Source organism: Camelus ferus, chromosome 33 (genome assembly GCF_009834535.1).
Source record: "Camelus ferus isolate YT-003-E chromosome 33, BCGSAC_Cfer_1.0, whole genome shotgun sequence".
In the NCBI taxonomy this organism is placed as follows: domain Eukaryota; kingdom Metazoa; phylum Chordata; class Mammalia; order Artiodactyla; family Camelidae; genus Camelus; species Camelus ferus.
In genome coordinates this window covers 19,993,381-20,010,625 of record NC_045728.1, presented here as the reverse complement: position 1 = coordinate 20,010,625, position 17,245 = coordinate 19,993,381, and the positions used below count along the sequence as shown (strand labels likewise).

The following is a 17,245-nucleotide window of genomic DNA, read 5'->3' as shown; positions in this document are numbered from 1 at the left end:
ATCAGTAAACTCCATGAACATTTCCTGCCACTTGGTTCTTGGAGCGAGAAAGACCATACTTACTGCTGTCGCAAAATGGTGAATGACAGCGATGGAGACGCAGGCATCACAAGACCCACTGCGGACTGGCACTGCCCGCGCGTCGCAGACCACGGCCTGATGCCGCCTCTCTCTGCAGATGTCCACGAGGCTCTGACTACGATCACAGCCAATCTGCAGCAGGCAGAGAAACAATTTCATAACATCTTGTTTAAATGTCATGAAGTTATTAGATTTCATATGCATTGTGAAAGAGTCTAAGACCCATGATATTATCAGTACTTACAGCTCGTACAGGTTCAGATTATATAATTTACAGGGCAGCATTTATTGCCTTAACAGGTATCAAACAGAACTCAAATTAGTGAACAGAACAAAATGACTAGAATAAAAATAACATTGTTGGAAATGGGAGATCCTCATTGGCATCTAGTTGATCACTATTCAGAAATCTAGATCTCTTTGTAATATCACACATTTAAAAATGGAGATTATCCCATCAACACAGACATTTAGTCGTTTGCGGGGAGCGACAAGTAAGCGGTCCTAAGGCATCTCCTACTACTGTATAAACTACCCAGCGATGGCCCAGCCAGCGGGAGGGCAGCTTATTTTTTTTCCTGCTTCTTTATACTTTTCAATATGTATTGCTCGTACCATGAGAAAATAAAATCCTCCCCCAAAAAAGTTAAATAATTTATTTCATTTTTTAAAGCTATTGAGTCTTATTCTGCTAAATACCTCATCTACACATATCAAGAATAAAGTGCTGAAGTCAAAATTTGTAAAATGCTATTGAATTAAACCTTTTAGTACAACCAAACCATTCTACAGCAATGACAACACTGGATGGCAGCTAGCAGCATCCTTTAATCTCTCCAAGCAGGTGAGGCCTAACATGCCTTACACGTATGTCTGTTCTGTGGTAAGTGTCTGGGAGCTAGGACCACCCATCTTTTCTCTGGTTTTGTATGCAGTTTTTCTGTTTAGTTTTATATATATATATATATATATATATATATATAGACAGAGACAGAGACAAAGAGACAGAAAGAGAGAGAGACAGGAGAGACAGCGCTCAAGTGCGCACCTGCATGTGCAATGTGCACATATAGATTGAGGGAGGGATGAGGGAGCTTAAGGAATGGTAAATCACTAATAATTATCTCTGGATATTTCTTCCTAACCCGGTCTCTACAACAGAGAACAGAAATGTCTGAGTAGATTTCACCTAACAGAAGTAGCCACCTCACATTTACATTTACTCATTTGAATTTTTGATGAAGTGAGCATCCATCATCAGGGCTCCCTCAGTCCATCTGAGAATAAAGATATGAATCTTCATGTCACAACAATTCTGACAAGTTAGCATCTGCCATGCTAATCATACTTAATAGGAATTTGCTTGATTTCTAATTAGTATTAAACAGCTTCTGTCTTCTATCCCACAGCTGCATGAATATCTGAAGTGTAATAAAAGGAACCGAGCTAGAAGTGACGTGTAGCAATATCCCTTTGATATATTTTAAGATGGAAAAGTATTAAGGGCCCATTAAGAACAATAGTGGCACAACTCCCAATTAATAGCCCCCTTTCCTATGTAACATACATTAACTAGCTATTAACTTTTATTTATTTTCTCCCATATCTTATGCCAATAGCCACAATACCAAGATGACGGGGTTGGGATTAACAGACACACATTACTATATATAAACACATAAACAACAAGAACCTACTGCACAGCACAGGGAACTATATTCAATTTCTTATAATAACATATAATGGAGAAGAATCTGAAAAGAAAACATACATATGTCTATACATGTATAACTGAGTAACTTTGCTGGACACCTGAAAACTAACACTGTAAATCAACTACACGTCAGTAAAAACTTAAAACAAAACAAAACAAAAAGATGACAGTACCCCTCAAACAATATGCATATTGTCTTTTGGTGCTCGCCAGGCTTTATTACAATAAAACTCAGCTCATGGAATAAGAAGGTTCAAGTATGCCGAATTCTAACAGATTGCTATGCCTTGGTAAAGGTCAACAAGAAGGAATCCAACCTGCCTATAAAACAAACCCCCAGAGACAGAGTTCGACAGTTACCCAGAGGAGGAAAAGTATTACCTGAGAACCACAGATTAAGCAGAGGAAGAGCAGCCAAACAGAAACTAGAGAAAATTTCCTTCTTCTTCCTGCCAGACTCTTACAGTTATTTGTACAGAGCGCCCCTTTCCACCAACAAGAGAGAGCAGGGGCGATTCCTGTCACAAAGCACTAGGTCTGACGGAGCCCTGACTCACGCTGGCTCAGTACTTCCATGTTTTACTTATGACGTCTGAGTTTTCCATGGTTGAATCATCAGTATTTTTTCTCTTCCCTTTCTATTCTTAAACTCCCTTAAGTTTTTATACCAAATATAGCACCAGGTATTTGAAATTCTCCCTAATAATGCTGCACACTGTCAACAACAGGACAGAAACTGGCTTAAGTATAAATACCCATAAATAGCAGAGGATTCGTAAAGCTACGTATTTCTGTATACTGGATGGAGATAAGTGACGATAAAAACACATATTGGTTGGGCTTAAAATGTATACTTATACTTCTATATAATTTTTAAAATCTTCAGCATAACATTAAATGTGCAATTTTGGAAGAACGGGTGAAAATGAAAAAATATCAAACTTAGTAATAAAACTAAACAAGGTTTCATTTTTCTCCTATTAAAGTATCAAGAATATTTTAAAATCAAAGTATACCACGGTGATGGCAGTGTGACACAACTTCCTCTCATAAAGCATTGGTGACAATACAAACTGGCTAAACCAATTTTAAAAAGCAATTTGGCGAAAAAAAAAAAAAAGCAATTGGGCAAACCATTTTTTTAAGGAAGATTAAAAATGTTGACAACTTTTGACCCAATATTCTTCTGAAACTTTACCCTAATAATCCAAAATATGGAAAAAGGTAAACAGACTAATGAAACTCCCTTTTACTGAGCATCTCCTATATGTTAAAGCAGATTCTTTGTGTACTTATTAACCCTTATAACAGACACACTCTGAGTTAGATATTATTATCACCGTATTACTGATGAGGAAACTTTGTGTCAAAAAGATAAGTAACTTGCCCTAAGCTGAACAGCAGTTAAGTGGTGGGCAGGGATTTAAACCCAGGTCTTGCACACTCCAAAAATCCATGTTCCTCCTTCTTGTCGTATTGTGTTTAATATACATGTTCACTACAGTGTTATTTATAACAGCCCCAAACTGCATACAAACAAATGTCAAGTAACAGTCACCTCTTAAAATATAATAGAATCCAGGAATGATATAAGATTACATATCAAAATGGAAACACTAAGTGACATAAATGAGTTATCATATTGTATACACACTCACGACTGTATAAAAAATTCATAGAAAAAATATTGGAAGGCTATTCCTCACGATAAACTAGTTTACAAGGGTATCAAGGTTATAAGAGAATACCTTTCCCTTCATATATATGTTTTCAATGGAGGTACAGGGGATTGAACCCAGGACCTCATGTGTGCTAAGCACACGCTCTACCACTGAGCTATACCCTCCCTCTCACCTATTTTCTGAATTGTGCCCAAATTACTTTTATTTCTTAAAAAATACAACATTTTAAAACTATTAACAAAATATGCAATTATAGAAACATCAGAGTGGCAACATATAGTTTAAAGGGCAGAGAAATGAAATGAAAAGATCATACTAAACTCTCGATTTGAATTCTGGCTTCAGCAATAATTAGCTGAATAACCTAGGAAAGCTACTTAATATCTCAGAGCCTCTGCTTCCTCATTATAAAAATACCTACTTCTCAGGTTAATATGAGAATCAAATGAAATGGTGTATACTAAATATTTCAATAACCATAAAAGTGCTTTGCAAATGTTACTTATTATCATTATATGGAACAAAGGATGGGAAAAAAAAAAAACAAAACCAACCTCTTGTCCTGAGGGGAGGGTATAGCTCAAAAGGCAGAGTGCATGCTTAGCATGCATAAGGTCCTGGGTTCAATCCCCAGTACCTCTTCCAAATATAAATAAACCTAATCACCTCTCCCTTATAAGACAAACAAAAAGAAACAAGTAAAAAACTCTTGTCCTGGATTCTAAATATGAAGAGAAATCCACGTATCCTACTCTGAGTTAAAGCCCACCCATCCTGAGGCTGTCACATTCCCTTCAAGGCTGCAGAACCCAGCACTACGGATGTCCTAGTCTTCACGTAAGGAATTGAACCTGAATTCACAGGTTTGCTCCTTACTAGTCAATAAACCAGTAATAAGTTTCTAACATGTGCCAAGTAAGTGGACGAGAAAACAGACACGATCCCTGCCATGTCCGAGCTCACAGCCTGGGGTCCTGTCACCACAGCCAGCCTTTAAGGATCTCTCTTAGTGGAATGCCATGGAGCATGGACCCTGCAGTTGGAGATGAGGGTCTAATGCTTGTCCAGACACCTTGTAACCTTAGGCGGTTTTCCCACTTCCCTATAACTGCACTTAGCACACAGCAGGTGCTTAACATTGCTAGTTTCCTTTCTGTTCTTCCCTTTACCGGGTAGTCAATAGTTAAAAAACAAAGCAAAAGAAAAACAGAAATGTATAAAAGAGACCTATATAAACATATTTCCAATTGTTGTATCATTGTAGACTCCAGACACCATCATCATCATCATATTTGCAATCCCAACTGTTTGCAACAGCCAAGAAAGTCCATACTATGCATTAAGTAATTATTTATCTAAGAAATGCATTTGGACTGAGGGTGCTCTGAGGCCAACGCACAAAATATTACCCAGTGAATAAGCTACACCAAGCTCTCGGTATGCACATCTCATCCATTATTGGTATCATTATAAAGGCAGTAAGTTTCTTGAAGGTATAAAATCTTTCCTATAAAATTTAACTCTGAAAATAAAGCCAATGGCTAGTGCTGATCCTAGAAATGAAGAAGTCTAAAAAAGAAGTATTTCTTAACCAGAATACAGAACTTCTGAATTAAAGAGCAGAAGAACAAGCTTATGCATGACTCAGATATAAGAACAGATTCACCACATACACTTCTAAAAGAAATGAAAAGCAGTTCATAAAACTATTTCCAGGAGAGCCCAAGCTAGTATTTCAAAAGTACATTTTGTTGAGGAAATTATATAAAATAGTGATATTAATAATTTTTTTTTAGTTTCTGAGACTATTCTACATTGGAATAGCTAGAATGAATGTCTCAGGTCACATCCACTCATGAATGTCAAGAAATGCACATATTTTCAGGCTTAAAGCTGGCTGCTCAAAATACACTCCAATATCATTGCTCCATCCAGGTCAGAGCTTCAACAGCTTTAAAAGCAGGTTTCTCTTTTATTGCACAGAATTCCATTTCCTGTAAAATGAAAACCCTAACTCCAGCTGAGACAAGTAGTTCTCATTTATTCATTGAACCAGCACCTACTGAGCCTTCAGGGAAGCAGGCTCCAGGGACAGGGGACGGGGGGACACGCGGACTGCCGCGGGTCAGCGAATGCAGACCGTGGACGGTGAGCGTGCTCGTGATTCTCTAATTCTTCTAAATTTATTCCTTGCTGAACCAGCTTCCGGTTTTTGGTTCAGTTTATCAAGAAATCACTTCTCTCAACTGTAACAGGACACTGTTATCACTATGACTAAGTCAGTGTAGTTGGCTTCAGCCTAGTTCCACTGACACAAATGATACCTGACTTTATAAAGCCACAGAAATTACCACCAGAAAAGTATAAAAACAGAGCTTACTGAGAAACATTTTTGGACAGCACCTCAAGATTGAAACACCAGAAGATATACTTTGTTTTAAACTGTGGTTAAAGTGGTGACTTTAAGTGGCACATCAAGAAGCTATTTCCTCTTCAACATGAACAAACAAAATTCACTGGACCTTATTCTTTATAAACTGAAATTTGATTGTAAACATGATGACAATATATGAACATTTCTGTCTTATCTTGATGAAAAGCTATCTTTCATCTGCCTCTTAATGCACACTCTCCCTTTCCTCAGGTAGTTGTAACTTTCCTTGTATAACAGTATCTATGGTGAGGTAAAAACAGAGACTACGAGCACCGGACACACTCCAGCAGCCCATGAACGCCGATGCTCTCACTCTCCTCACTCCTGTCCTCCCTCCCCTGATCTTGAGGAAGCAAAGCTTCTGCCTTCACAGAGCAGCGCTGACATGAGTATTTACAACAGTGCTCTAATGCAGAGAGAACCTCCTACTTCCCAGCATCCGGGGAAAAAAGTGATCCATTAGAAAAGGAAATTACAACAACTGAAAACAAAAGCTTTGGCATCAGACAGAAAGAAGTGGGCTCAAATCCTGGGTCTAGCACTATAACCTTGGTCAAATTTTTAATATACCTGAGCCTTAACTTCCTCAACAGTAAGACTAACTAAATAAACTAAATATTTTTTTCCCTCTACTATGAGTAAAAGAACACTAGATTGGGAATACGAAGGCATCATTTCAAGTTGCAGTTATATTCTCTAACCAAGGAAGTAATATAACCTCTGTGAGCCTCAGTTTCTTCATTTATAAAAGATGGATAAGGGGGAGGGTACAGCTCAAGTGCTAGAGCACATGCTTATTTAGCACGCACAAGGTCCTGGGATCAATCCCCAGTACTTCCTCTAAAAATAAATAAGTAGATCTAATTACCTCCCCTCAAAAAAATAAATTAAAATTTTTTTAAAAAGATAGATGAAAATACATCTTTATATTTCTTATACTAACAAGGATCTAAGCAAAGAAAATGGTTTCTATAAAAATCCTCTATAACCTGTAAAGAGTTTTATAAATAAAGGTTAGCTTTACTGATAAAATAATCTTCTTAAAAAGCAGAATCTGAAGGGGCAACAAAATAAAACAAAACACCTACAAAAAATATGAGCATGCCCATAAATTTCTATGGAAACAAAAAAGAATGAGTGTGTTCATTATAAATTTTCTGCATTGAACTAAAAACACAGCATTATATCATGAGGAAGAAGGTGATAATAACCCTTACAAATAAAGCAAAAAGACAGCCAGAAGCAACAACTACTCGCCGTATATAACTCCTTATTGACGCCAAGGTACTTTCCATTTCCACATCCAATATCAGCAACTACTGAGCCACTCGGCAAAGCTTTCAAAAACTCCACGACGCGTGGCCAAGGGGTGTGTCTCGTGCTGCTGAAGTGCCCGGCGATCCCTTCATAAACTCGATGGACGTATTCTTGCTCTAGTCGTGAGGCTTCTCTGTCACTCTCTGGAAACGATGGCGGAGTCTCCTTCGTCTGGCTGTCACAGACCAAAGAGTAACCTAATGAAAAGAATAAGGCAGTATTAACCATTTATTTTTATCCATATGATTCACAAGGCATATTGTTTTCTTAAAAAGAAAAGCCAGTCAATCCACACGTGAAGCCTAGGGTAAAGCAGGCTCTGATTCATCAGGTAAAAACGTAGCTCTCTCCCAGCACGTCCGAGCATGTACATGAGGGTCTAATGTAAGAAGTGGGGGACTCATTTGCAACAAAATGTGCCTGCAGTCCTGCATGCCTTATATGAAGATGCTTATTTCATCTTGGGATCAAGGGTCTTCTTATTCAGGAAAGCATGTTATGGGCCCAGCCTAACCAGAAGAAATTCAGCAATTCACAAGACAGGGTTTTTCTCTTGGCAGGTGAAGGAGACACATATTCTGGGGGCCCTAGGACTAGAAACAAAGTGTCATTTCAGTAATAATCACAAGGGTATTATAACATTAAATAATGATCCTAAAGAGACAAAGATGGTAAGTCATAGAGTCAAGATTTAAACACAGGCAGTGGAAACTCCAGAACCCACATTCTCAATGACTACACTGTGCTGCTTCCTTCAATAGAATGAGCAAACGCTACGGAGACTGCCACCAAGTAGAGAAGATGACAGAGGAAATTTAAGATACAGTGTCTCAAATTAATTTTGAAGTTGTTCCCTATTCTCTGCAATAATGTCTAAAACTCATTTTCAAGCCTTGCCTGCTCTCTGCTATGCTATAATTTCCTTTTGTCTTCAAAGTCTGTGACACACAACATCCTTTTACATGTGGTATACTAGACAATTAAGGAGGCAATGTTTCCGGAGAAACCACAGACAAGACTAAGGCAATAATCAGAAATCATGTGACAGCAAAGAATTGGGCCGTAGCACTGATGGCTTCAGGAATTTTCCCTAAATATAACTGGAAGGTGCCAAACCTTGAATGGAGGTGGAACGATCTAGTCTCTACTAATGTGTGAAGTAAAGCTCTAAACATTTTAAGAAGACATTTAAGAAAAGGGTAGCCCCAGAAATCTTGAGAGCTCTAAAACATACATGTGGAAGCAGATGTGTTATATTATGTTGGTTACATGAGAATTACAATTACACTACAATACACATTACAATTGTCTTAAGCTGGTCTTGGTAAAAATTTCATTCTCTTGAAAATTATGAACATCTAAGTTATGTAAAGGGAAGATCACTTAAATCCACAAATTTTGACCAGAAGTATCCAAAAGATGGCCTTGAACTTTTAAATAATCCATAAACTGAATATACAATCAGAGCTTTTTACAGCATCCCTTACATTAAATTATTGCCCATGAAAATAATATTTAGGTAAAAAAACTAACTTGTCTCTCCTACTCTCTTCAAGTTCCCTGGAAACAAGAGCCATGCTTTATTTTTCTATACCTTATTAAGCTACTAGCAGTGTTAGACATTCATCAAATACTAAATAAGAAATTTTTAATTGATAAAAATATTTTGATGGTGTTTTAAGTCCTCAATGACACTTTTAGCAAAAGAAACAAAAACCTGTTAAAAACCTATTTTAAGTCACTAACATGAAGATAACAAATACAAAGATTCCAAGTTTTCTAATAGGATAGTATCTTGTAGATACAACAGGAATTTTTAAATTGAAATATTTTTCAGAAAATGATTAAATCCAAAAGCTTTGGGGATGTAAAAAGATTCTTCCTATCACTGTCATTATAAAATATTACTTACAAAATGAAAGGGGTTTTTATTCATTGAGTCTGAGAAATACAGGTCATGATACACTTGTATAGATAATTCAAAACAGTATTTTCTTGATAAGTTTTTGAGTACTCCTTTCCAAACTGACTAAAACATAACCCTCTATTTACCCTCTAAAGTTATCTACTTACTATAGAAAGATTTGTCATCTCCAAATTCCCTGCTGGGTTAAATGAGAAGTAATTTAGGAACTGTTCTAAAATTTTTTTTGTACAGTGATATTTTAATGCCCCCAAATTGTAGCACTCTTAACTGTGACTTCGATAAATATTTGGCATCCAACTATGCTCAAGTACTATGTTTGAGGAAAATAAACATGAGTAATATGCAGTTCTTGCCCTCAGGGAATATAAACTCTAGTGGAGGTCGTTAAGAAAAGTATACATAAAAGAAATAAAATTAAATTAAAGTATATGTAAATACAATACAAGGCAGAATATGAGAAATGCCATTTGAGATGTTAATACAAAGCTCTTCCCAGTTCTGATGGGACTTTAAAAGATTTTCATACTGGATTTACTCCATTTTACAGTAGGACCAAAATTATATACTTACGACAATTACACGGTGTGTGCCTCACTTTCCTAAATGTAAATGATGTCCGTATTCCTCGCTTGCTTAAAGTTAAGTCTTCAACATCACCGGTGACAACTCCGCTCTTGTGACCCCTGGATGCCTGAACAGTATCAAATTTTCTGGGTGTGATTCTAAAAACAATAGTCAAATTAATTTATTTAACACTGTATTAATAAAAATATTTTAGGTCCTTTAAAAATATTAAGGGAACAGAATAAATCCAGAAGAATATAGTGCAAATATCTATATTGGGCTCCCTGAATTGCTAAGCATTGTAGAAGAAAACAAAGAAATAGAAGTCTCTGTCTTTTAGGAAATTATCCGCAGGGTAATCATTAAAAGAATTTACAACTAACAAACTATTCAAGGGGGAAAAACAGAATAATAACAAATATTTAATTAATACCAATTACAAGAAGGAAAAAACAAGGAACAGATGGGACAAAGAGGAAACAGACAGTAAATTTAAATCTAACATTGGTTATTATGTTAAATGTAAAAGGACTAAAAAAATCCAATTAAAGAACAGAGAATTTTAGACTGGTATCCAACTACATGCTGATTACTAGAGACATATATAGATAAGGACATTATAGATAAGGACAAAGGATGGTTGAAAATAAAACAATAGAAAAAAAAAAGGTACACAAAAAGCAAATCTTCCATATATACCTAGCAAAAACAAAAGAAAAGTGGTACAGCTAACTAATCAGAAAAAGCAGACTTTAAGGCAATAAGTATTAAGAAAGAATAAAAAGGAACATTTCATAATAACAGTCAATCCAACAGAAAGCTATAAAAACCTATATATATATATGCACCTAAGAGCACAGCCTCAAAATAATAAAAAGCAAAAAGTGAAAAAAAATCTAAAAGGAGAACCAGAAAAATACATAATTATCATTGGAATTTCTAATATATCTATCTCAGTAAATGATATCTAGTTGAGAGTCAAGGCCATCAACATCAGAAAATAACAGACAATGAGGGAAAGAGAGTATGATTAATATGGATACAATAAGTAAGGAGAGGGAATAATAGCTCAAGTGGTAGAGTGCATGCTTAGCATGCAGGAGGTCCTGGGTTCAATCCCCAGTGCCTCTGCGAAAATAGCTAAATAAAATAAATCTAATTACCCTTCCCAAAATTAAAAAAAAAAGAGAGTTCTTTAGATACAGACAGACAGACAGACAGACAATAAGTAAAACAAAAATTAAAAAATAAAGACATGTACAAGTCATTTGCAGATTTTAAGAAAGTTTAAAGGGAATCTTGGAAGTAAGATCAAATTTTTGAATGGGAAAAAGGAATCATTTGGTAAGAAAATGTGGTCTTTTCAAAGTTAAATTTACAGAGTGAAATGCACGGATCTTAACTGTACAGTTCATGACTTTTGACAAATGTACACAACCAGGTAGCCACCATCCCAATCAAGATACAGAACGTTTCCAGTTACCCAAGGAAATTCCCTAGAGCCCTTTTCCAGTCAATCTTTCCCCACCTCAAAGCAACCACTATTCTGATTTCTATTAGTATAGTTTTGCCTGTTCTTGAATTTCATATACAGTTGGCTTCATATTTTGTGACTGGCTTTGTCCATTCAACATAATAATTTTGAGATTCAGCTGTGTTGTTGTGTGTTTCAGTAGTTCACTTTTTTTTTTTAATTCACTGAGTAAAATTTCATTATACGAACATACCACAATTTATTTATCCAAAATCTGAAAGAAATTACACTAAATCATTAGATCAATTTAGGAACTGATATCTGAACAATGTTAAGTTCCCTATCCATGATCATGGCATCTCTAGCTGTTTCGATCTTCTTTAATTTCTCTCAGCAATGTTTCATGATTTTTCAGTGTATACGTGTTGTATATCTTTCATTAAATTTATTCCTAAGACTTAAATCTTCTGAGGCTGAGTTTTCTGCTTGATTTACTCTAGTAAGGCTATCTGCCTGCAGAAGTGTGTTTCATACTCACAGGAAATGTATTAAGCTTGAAAGATCTCAGCAAATTATTAAAAAGCATGATTTTATACTAAAGTTGTTGAAATCTCTTTTATCAAGTATCAGATACATTTACTACACATTTAGAGAAGAGAAAGATCAACCATATAATTAAAATGGATTTAATCCTAAAATGAAATAATACAATGTATTTCAATTCTCAATTTTCATTTGGTCATTGTTATATTGTTTCACTCAATCTGCTGTTAGAAAAGAATTTCCAAATGGCAACAAAAGCAAAAATAAACAAGTGGGACTACATCAAACAAAAAAGCTTCTGCACAACAGAGGAAACTATTAACAAAATGAAGAGGAAACCTGTGGAATTCCCCTGGAGTGGGAATTCCTATGGAATGGGAGAAAATATTTGCAAATTATAAGTCTGATAAGGGGTTAATATCCAAAATACATCAAGAACTGATGAGGGCCAAGATGGCGGAGTAGGAAGACCCTGGGCCCACATCCTCCCATCAGCACACCAAAAGCTAACTATTTACAGAGCAACTGTCGATGAGAATGACCTGAAGACTGGCAGAAAAGATCTTCAACAACTAAAGATATAAAGAATGAACCACAATGAGGTGGACAGAAGGGGTGGAGACCCACACCCCCAGGGTCTGAGACCTACATTAGGCTCCCCTGCAGGTACTTCACTGGGAGGACAAGGCCCCAGAACGTTTGACTTTGAAGGCCAATGGGGCTTAATTTCTGGGGAGCCAGAGGGCTGTGAGAAATAGAGATTCCACTCTTTAAGGTGGACACAAAATCAAAAGCAGTCATTTGAAAGGAGCCTGGGTCAGATCTACTTCCTGACCCTGAAGAGCCTCCCAGAGAGGAAGAGGCAACTGGGACTTACCTTGGGGACAGGGATGCTGGCAGCAGCCATCTGGGGGAGCTCTTCCTACCATGAGGACACTAGTGCTGGCAAGTGCCATTTTTGAATTCCCCCTCTTGCTAATTAGGGCTGGGACCTGGCCCTACTCTCTGGCCAGAAAGAACCAGTCCTAGGATCCCCCAGGCCAAGTAGGTTGCTGAGCAGGGACACAGCCCATCCACCAGCAGGATGACTGCCATAGGATCCCTTGAGCCCCCAGCAGCCTGGGACCTGTCCCCACTCACCAGAGGGTCCAGGACCCCTGGCCCCTGCCTGCCCACCAGAGGGCCAACACCAGCTTTGGGACCCCCAGGCTCCCAGCCAGAGAACCCAGGATCTGGTTCCACCCACCAGTGGGCAGATACCAGCCCCAGGACGCCCTGGGCCCTGATCTACTCACCAATGAGCTGATACTAACTCCAGGACACCTTGAGCTCCTCAGATAGCTGTGCCAGGAACTGGCCCTGCCCACCAGCAGGCCAACAGTAGCTCCAGAACACCCTAGGGCTCCCTAGTCAGCCACCTCCTGATCCTCCATCATCCACCAGCAGGCCAGCACCAGCACCAGGACTCTCCTCACCATGCAGCCAGGCATGCGACCGTGATCCACCAGCAGCAGGCAACTACCCACAAGTCCTCGCAGACTATCGGGTTGGGGGCAAGCCATGCCTGCCAGACTACCCACAGCAGTCAGCTCACCACAACAGAAGGACTCATGCAGCCCCACAGAGGGCACCCCCAGAGCATACAGCTCTGGTGTCCAGAGGGGAGTGTGCTGCTGGGCCCGATAGGACGTTTCCTATAGAAGCCCACTACTCTAAGATTGGGAAACAACCCAGCAAATACACAGAAATAAAAACAGCAAATTAAGCAAAATGAGGTGACAGACGAGTATGTTCCAAGTGAAAGAACAAGATAAAACCCCAGAAGAAGAACTAAGAAGTGAAGATAAACAGTCTACCCAATAGAGAGTTCAAGGTCGTGATCGTAGACATCATCCAAGAACCCAGGAGAAGACTGGATGTACAGAGTGAGAAGCTAGAAATTTTTAACAGAGTTAAAAAATATAAAGAAGAACTAAACAGAGCTGAGGATCACAACCACTGAAATAAAAAAATATATGTTGGAGGGAGGAGAGCAGTGGTAGAGCACAAGCTCAGCAGGCACAGGGTCCTGGGGTCGGTCCCCAGAGCCTCCATCAAAAATAAACATTAAAAAAACATAGCAGAAGGAGTCAACAATAGATTAGATGATACAAAGGAAATGGATCAGAGAGCTGGAGACAGAGTAGTGGAAATCACTAAAGCTGAAAAGAAAAAAGGATAAAAAGAAAGGAGGACAGTTTAAGAGACCTCTGGGACACATCAAGTGCACTAATATTCACATCATAGGGGTCACAAGAGAAGAGAAAGAGAAGGCAGCAGAGAACATATTTGAAGACATAAGAGCTGAAAACTCCCCTCACCTAGAAAAGGAAACAGACATCCAAGCATAGGAAGCAGAGTCCCAAACAGGATCAATTGAAAGAAGCATCTACCAAGACACATTGTAATTAAAATGGCAAAAACCAAAGGTAAAGCGAGAATGTTAAAAGCAGTAAGGGAAAAGCAACAAGTTACATACAAGGGCACTCTGACAAGGCTATTAGCTGACTTTTCAGCAGCAGCTCTGCAGGCCAGAAGGGAGTGGCATCATACACTTCAAGTCATGAAAAGGAAAAAACTTCAACCAAGGATACTCTCCCCAGCAAGGATTTCATTCAAATTTGAGGGAGAGATGGAAAGTTTTACAGACAAGCAAAAGCGAAGAGGTCAGCACCTCGAAACCAGCTTTACAAGAAAGGCTAACGGAATTCCTCTAAGCAGAAAAGACCACAACAAGAAACATAAAAACTATGAAAGGAAAAAGCTCATTGGTAAAGGCAAATATACAATAAAGGTAGTAGATGAACCATCTATAAAATTAGTAGGAAGGTTAAAGATAAAGTAAAAACAAAAGCAAACATTATAAAAATAAAGTTAGGATAAAATATATTATCTATAAAATTTTAATATAAATTAAAAGGAAAATAAGATAAAACTGACTGTAGTTCAATCTATGTAACCACTCCAAAAAAAAATCAATACCTCATACAACTCAATTACAAAAAATAATCTGATTTTAAAAAACAGGCAGAAGATCTGAATAGATTATTTTTCCCAACAAAGACATACAGATGGCTAACAGGTACATGAAAAGGTGCTCGACATCACTAATCATCAGCGAAATGCAAATCAAAGCCACAAGGAGACTATCACCTCGTATCGATTAGAATGGTTATTATCAAAAAGACGAACAGTAACAAGTGTTGGCAAGGATGTGTAGAAAAGGCAACGCTTGTACGTTGTTGGTGATAATATAAACTGGTGCAGCCCTATGGAAAAATAGTAAAAAAAAATTTTTTTTTAATTTAAAAACAGAACTACTGTATGATCCAGCAATTCCACTTTCTGGGAATTTACCTGAAGGAAACAAAAATACTAACTCAAAAAGATATCTGTGGGTGGGAAGGGATAAATTTGGCAGTTTGAGATTTGCAAATGTTAACCATTATATATAAAAACAGATTTAAAAAAATTTCTTCTGTATAGCACAGGGAACTATATTCAACTATCTTGTAATAACATTTAATGAAAAAGAATATGAAAATGAATGTATGTGTATATATGCATGACTGGGACATTGTGCTGTACACCAGAAATTGACACATTGTAACTAACTATGCTTCAATTAAAAAAATTGTTTAAAAAGATATCTGTACCCCCGTGTTCACTGCAGTATTACTTATAATAGCCAAGACATAGAAACAATCAGGCACTATGCTAAGTGAAATAAGTCAGAGAGACAAAGACAAATATTGTATGATCTCACTTATATGTAGAATGTAAAACAACAACAACAAAAAACAAACCTTATAGATACAGAAAACACATTGGTGGTTGTGGGGCAGGTGGGGTGGGATGCAGTGGGATGGGAGGAGGTGTGTGAAATGAGTGCATGTGGTCAAAAAGTAAAAACTTCCAGTAATAAAATAAATGAGTCCTGGTGCTGTAATGGTGACTATAGTTAATAACACTGTATTGAATATTTTAAAGTCTAAGAGAGTAAATCTTAAAAGTTCTCATTACAAGAAAAAAAATTTTAACTATGTGTGGATAGTTGTTAACTAGACTTAACTGGGTTAACCATTTTGCAGTATATACATTAAAATAATTAGTATGCTGTACATCTGAAACTAACAATGTTATATGTAAATAATATCTGAACTTAAAAAAAAAACAAACAGAAAATTTCCAGGCTGACAGCTGGAAACTATTTACTTTTGAAAGTAATTAATTCAGAGTATTGAAAAAGAACTATTTTACAAGTCGTAACTGAGCAGGACCCTATGGGGTCTTCCTGGGACAGCCCCCTCCCCCACATCCTCCGCTGTAGCTCCTCTCTGAAGTACCCAGATAATAAATAGTGTCCAATGCACACTTCCTGAGTTGTATTACAGATGCTACAACTGCTACCAAATGGAAGAAATTAACTACTTGATGACCATGAGCACCCATGACCTACTGGTGCCTAAGGACTGAGTATGTTAATTCCATGACACCACTTTGTTACTCCACCATCAGCCAATCAGAGAATTGTGCACAAACTGATCACATACCCAGGGATGCCCCTCCCTCACCTTGCCTTTAAAAATGCTGTGTTGACACCCGTGTAGGAGTCCAGGCTGCTAAGCACTGACTGTCCTGGACTCCTTGTACGGTGCCCTGCAATAAATGCAGCGTTTTCCTCCCCCACAGTCCAGTGCCAGCAGACTGGTTTTACTGCACATGGGCAAGTGGACCCAAATTTGGTTCCATTAACAAGAGCCTGATGTTATTTTTTAAAAGATTTTACTTCATTTTCCAAAAATTAATTTTTGATTATTGACCTTGTAAGCTACAACCTTGCTATATTTACTTATTACTTCTAGTACTTGTTTTGTAGATTTCCTAGGATTGTCTACATCTACAATCATAAAGAGTTTTACTTTTTCCTTTCAAATATGTATGATTTTTCTTTCTCTTGAATTATTATACTAAGGTATCTAATATAATATTAAATGGTAGTGATGAGAGCAGACATCCCTGCCCTGCTCAATGTTTTAGGAAAAAGCATTCAGTATTTTACCATTAAGTATGATGTTCCCTGTGGGGTTTTCATAGATGCCCTTTGTCAGATTGAAGAAGTTTCCTTCTTATTCTTGTTTGCCAAGTTTTTATCATCTGTGGGTGCTGAATTCTGTCAAATATGTTTTTTACATTAATCAAAATGATTACATTTTTTTTCTCCTTTGTTCTTTTAATGTGGTAAAATTACATTGTTCGGTTTTCAGATGTTAAACGAATCTTGTAATCCTGGGATAAACACTTAGTCTTGATGTGTTTTCTTTTTTATACATTGCAGGAATGGGTTTTTTAATATTTTGTCAAGGACTTTTTTCACCTCTGAGAGATACTGGTTTGTAATTTTCTTTTGTTGTAATGTCCTTGACAAAAATGTTGGTGGTAAGGGTAACGCCAGCCTCATAAAACAAAT

General features: G+C 37.4%; 1 protein-coding gene across 8 annotated transcripts in view; it reads right to left on the bottom strand.

Annotated features, from left to right (window-relative positions):
* The window catches only part of LOC102503986 (CWF19 like cell cycle control factor 2), a 179,232-nt gene that overhangs the window by 109,662 nt on the left and 52,325 nt on the right, over positions 1-17,245 (bottom strand). For all 8 annotated transcript variants that reach the window (XR_004316962.1, XR_004316961.1, XM_032472557.1 and 5 more), the window contains exons 9-11: positions 9,726-9,877; positions 7,169-7,425; positions 64-213 (exon numbers count right to left, since the gene is read on the bottom strand). Coding sequence is in view for 6 of the 8 variants with exons in the window: in XM_032472557.1 (XP_032328448.1) it covers positions 64-213; positions 7,169-7,425; positions 9,726-9,877 (559 nt within the window). In the remaining 2 variants the exon portion in view is untranslated. The remainder of the gene's footprint in view (positions 1-63; positions 214-7,168; positions 7,426-9,725; positions 9,878-17,245) is intronic.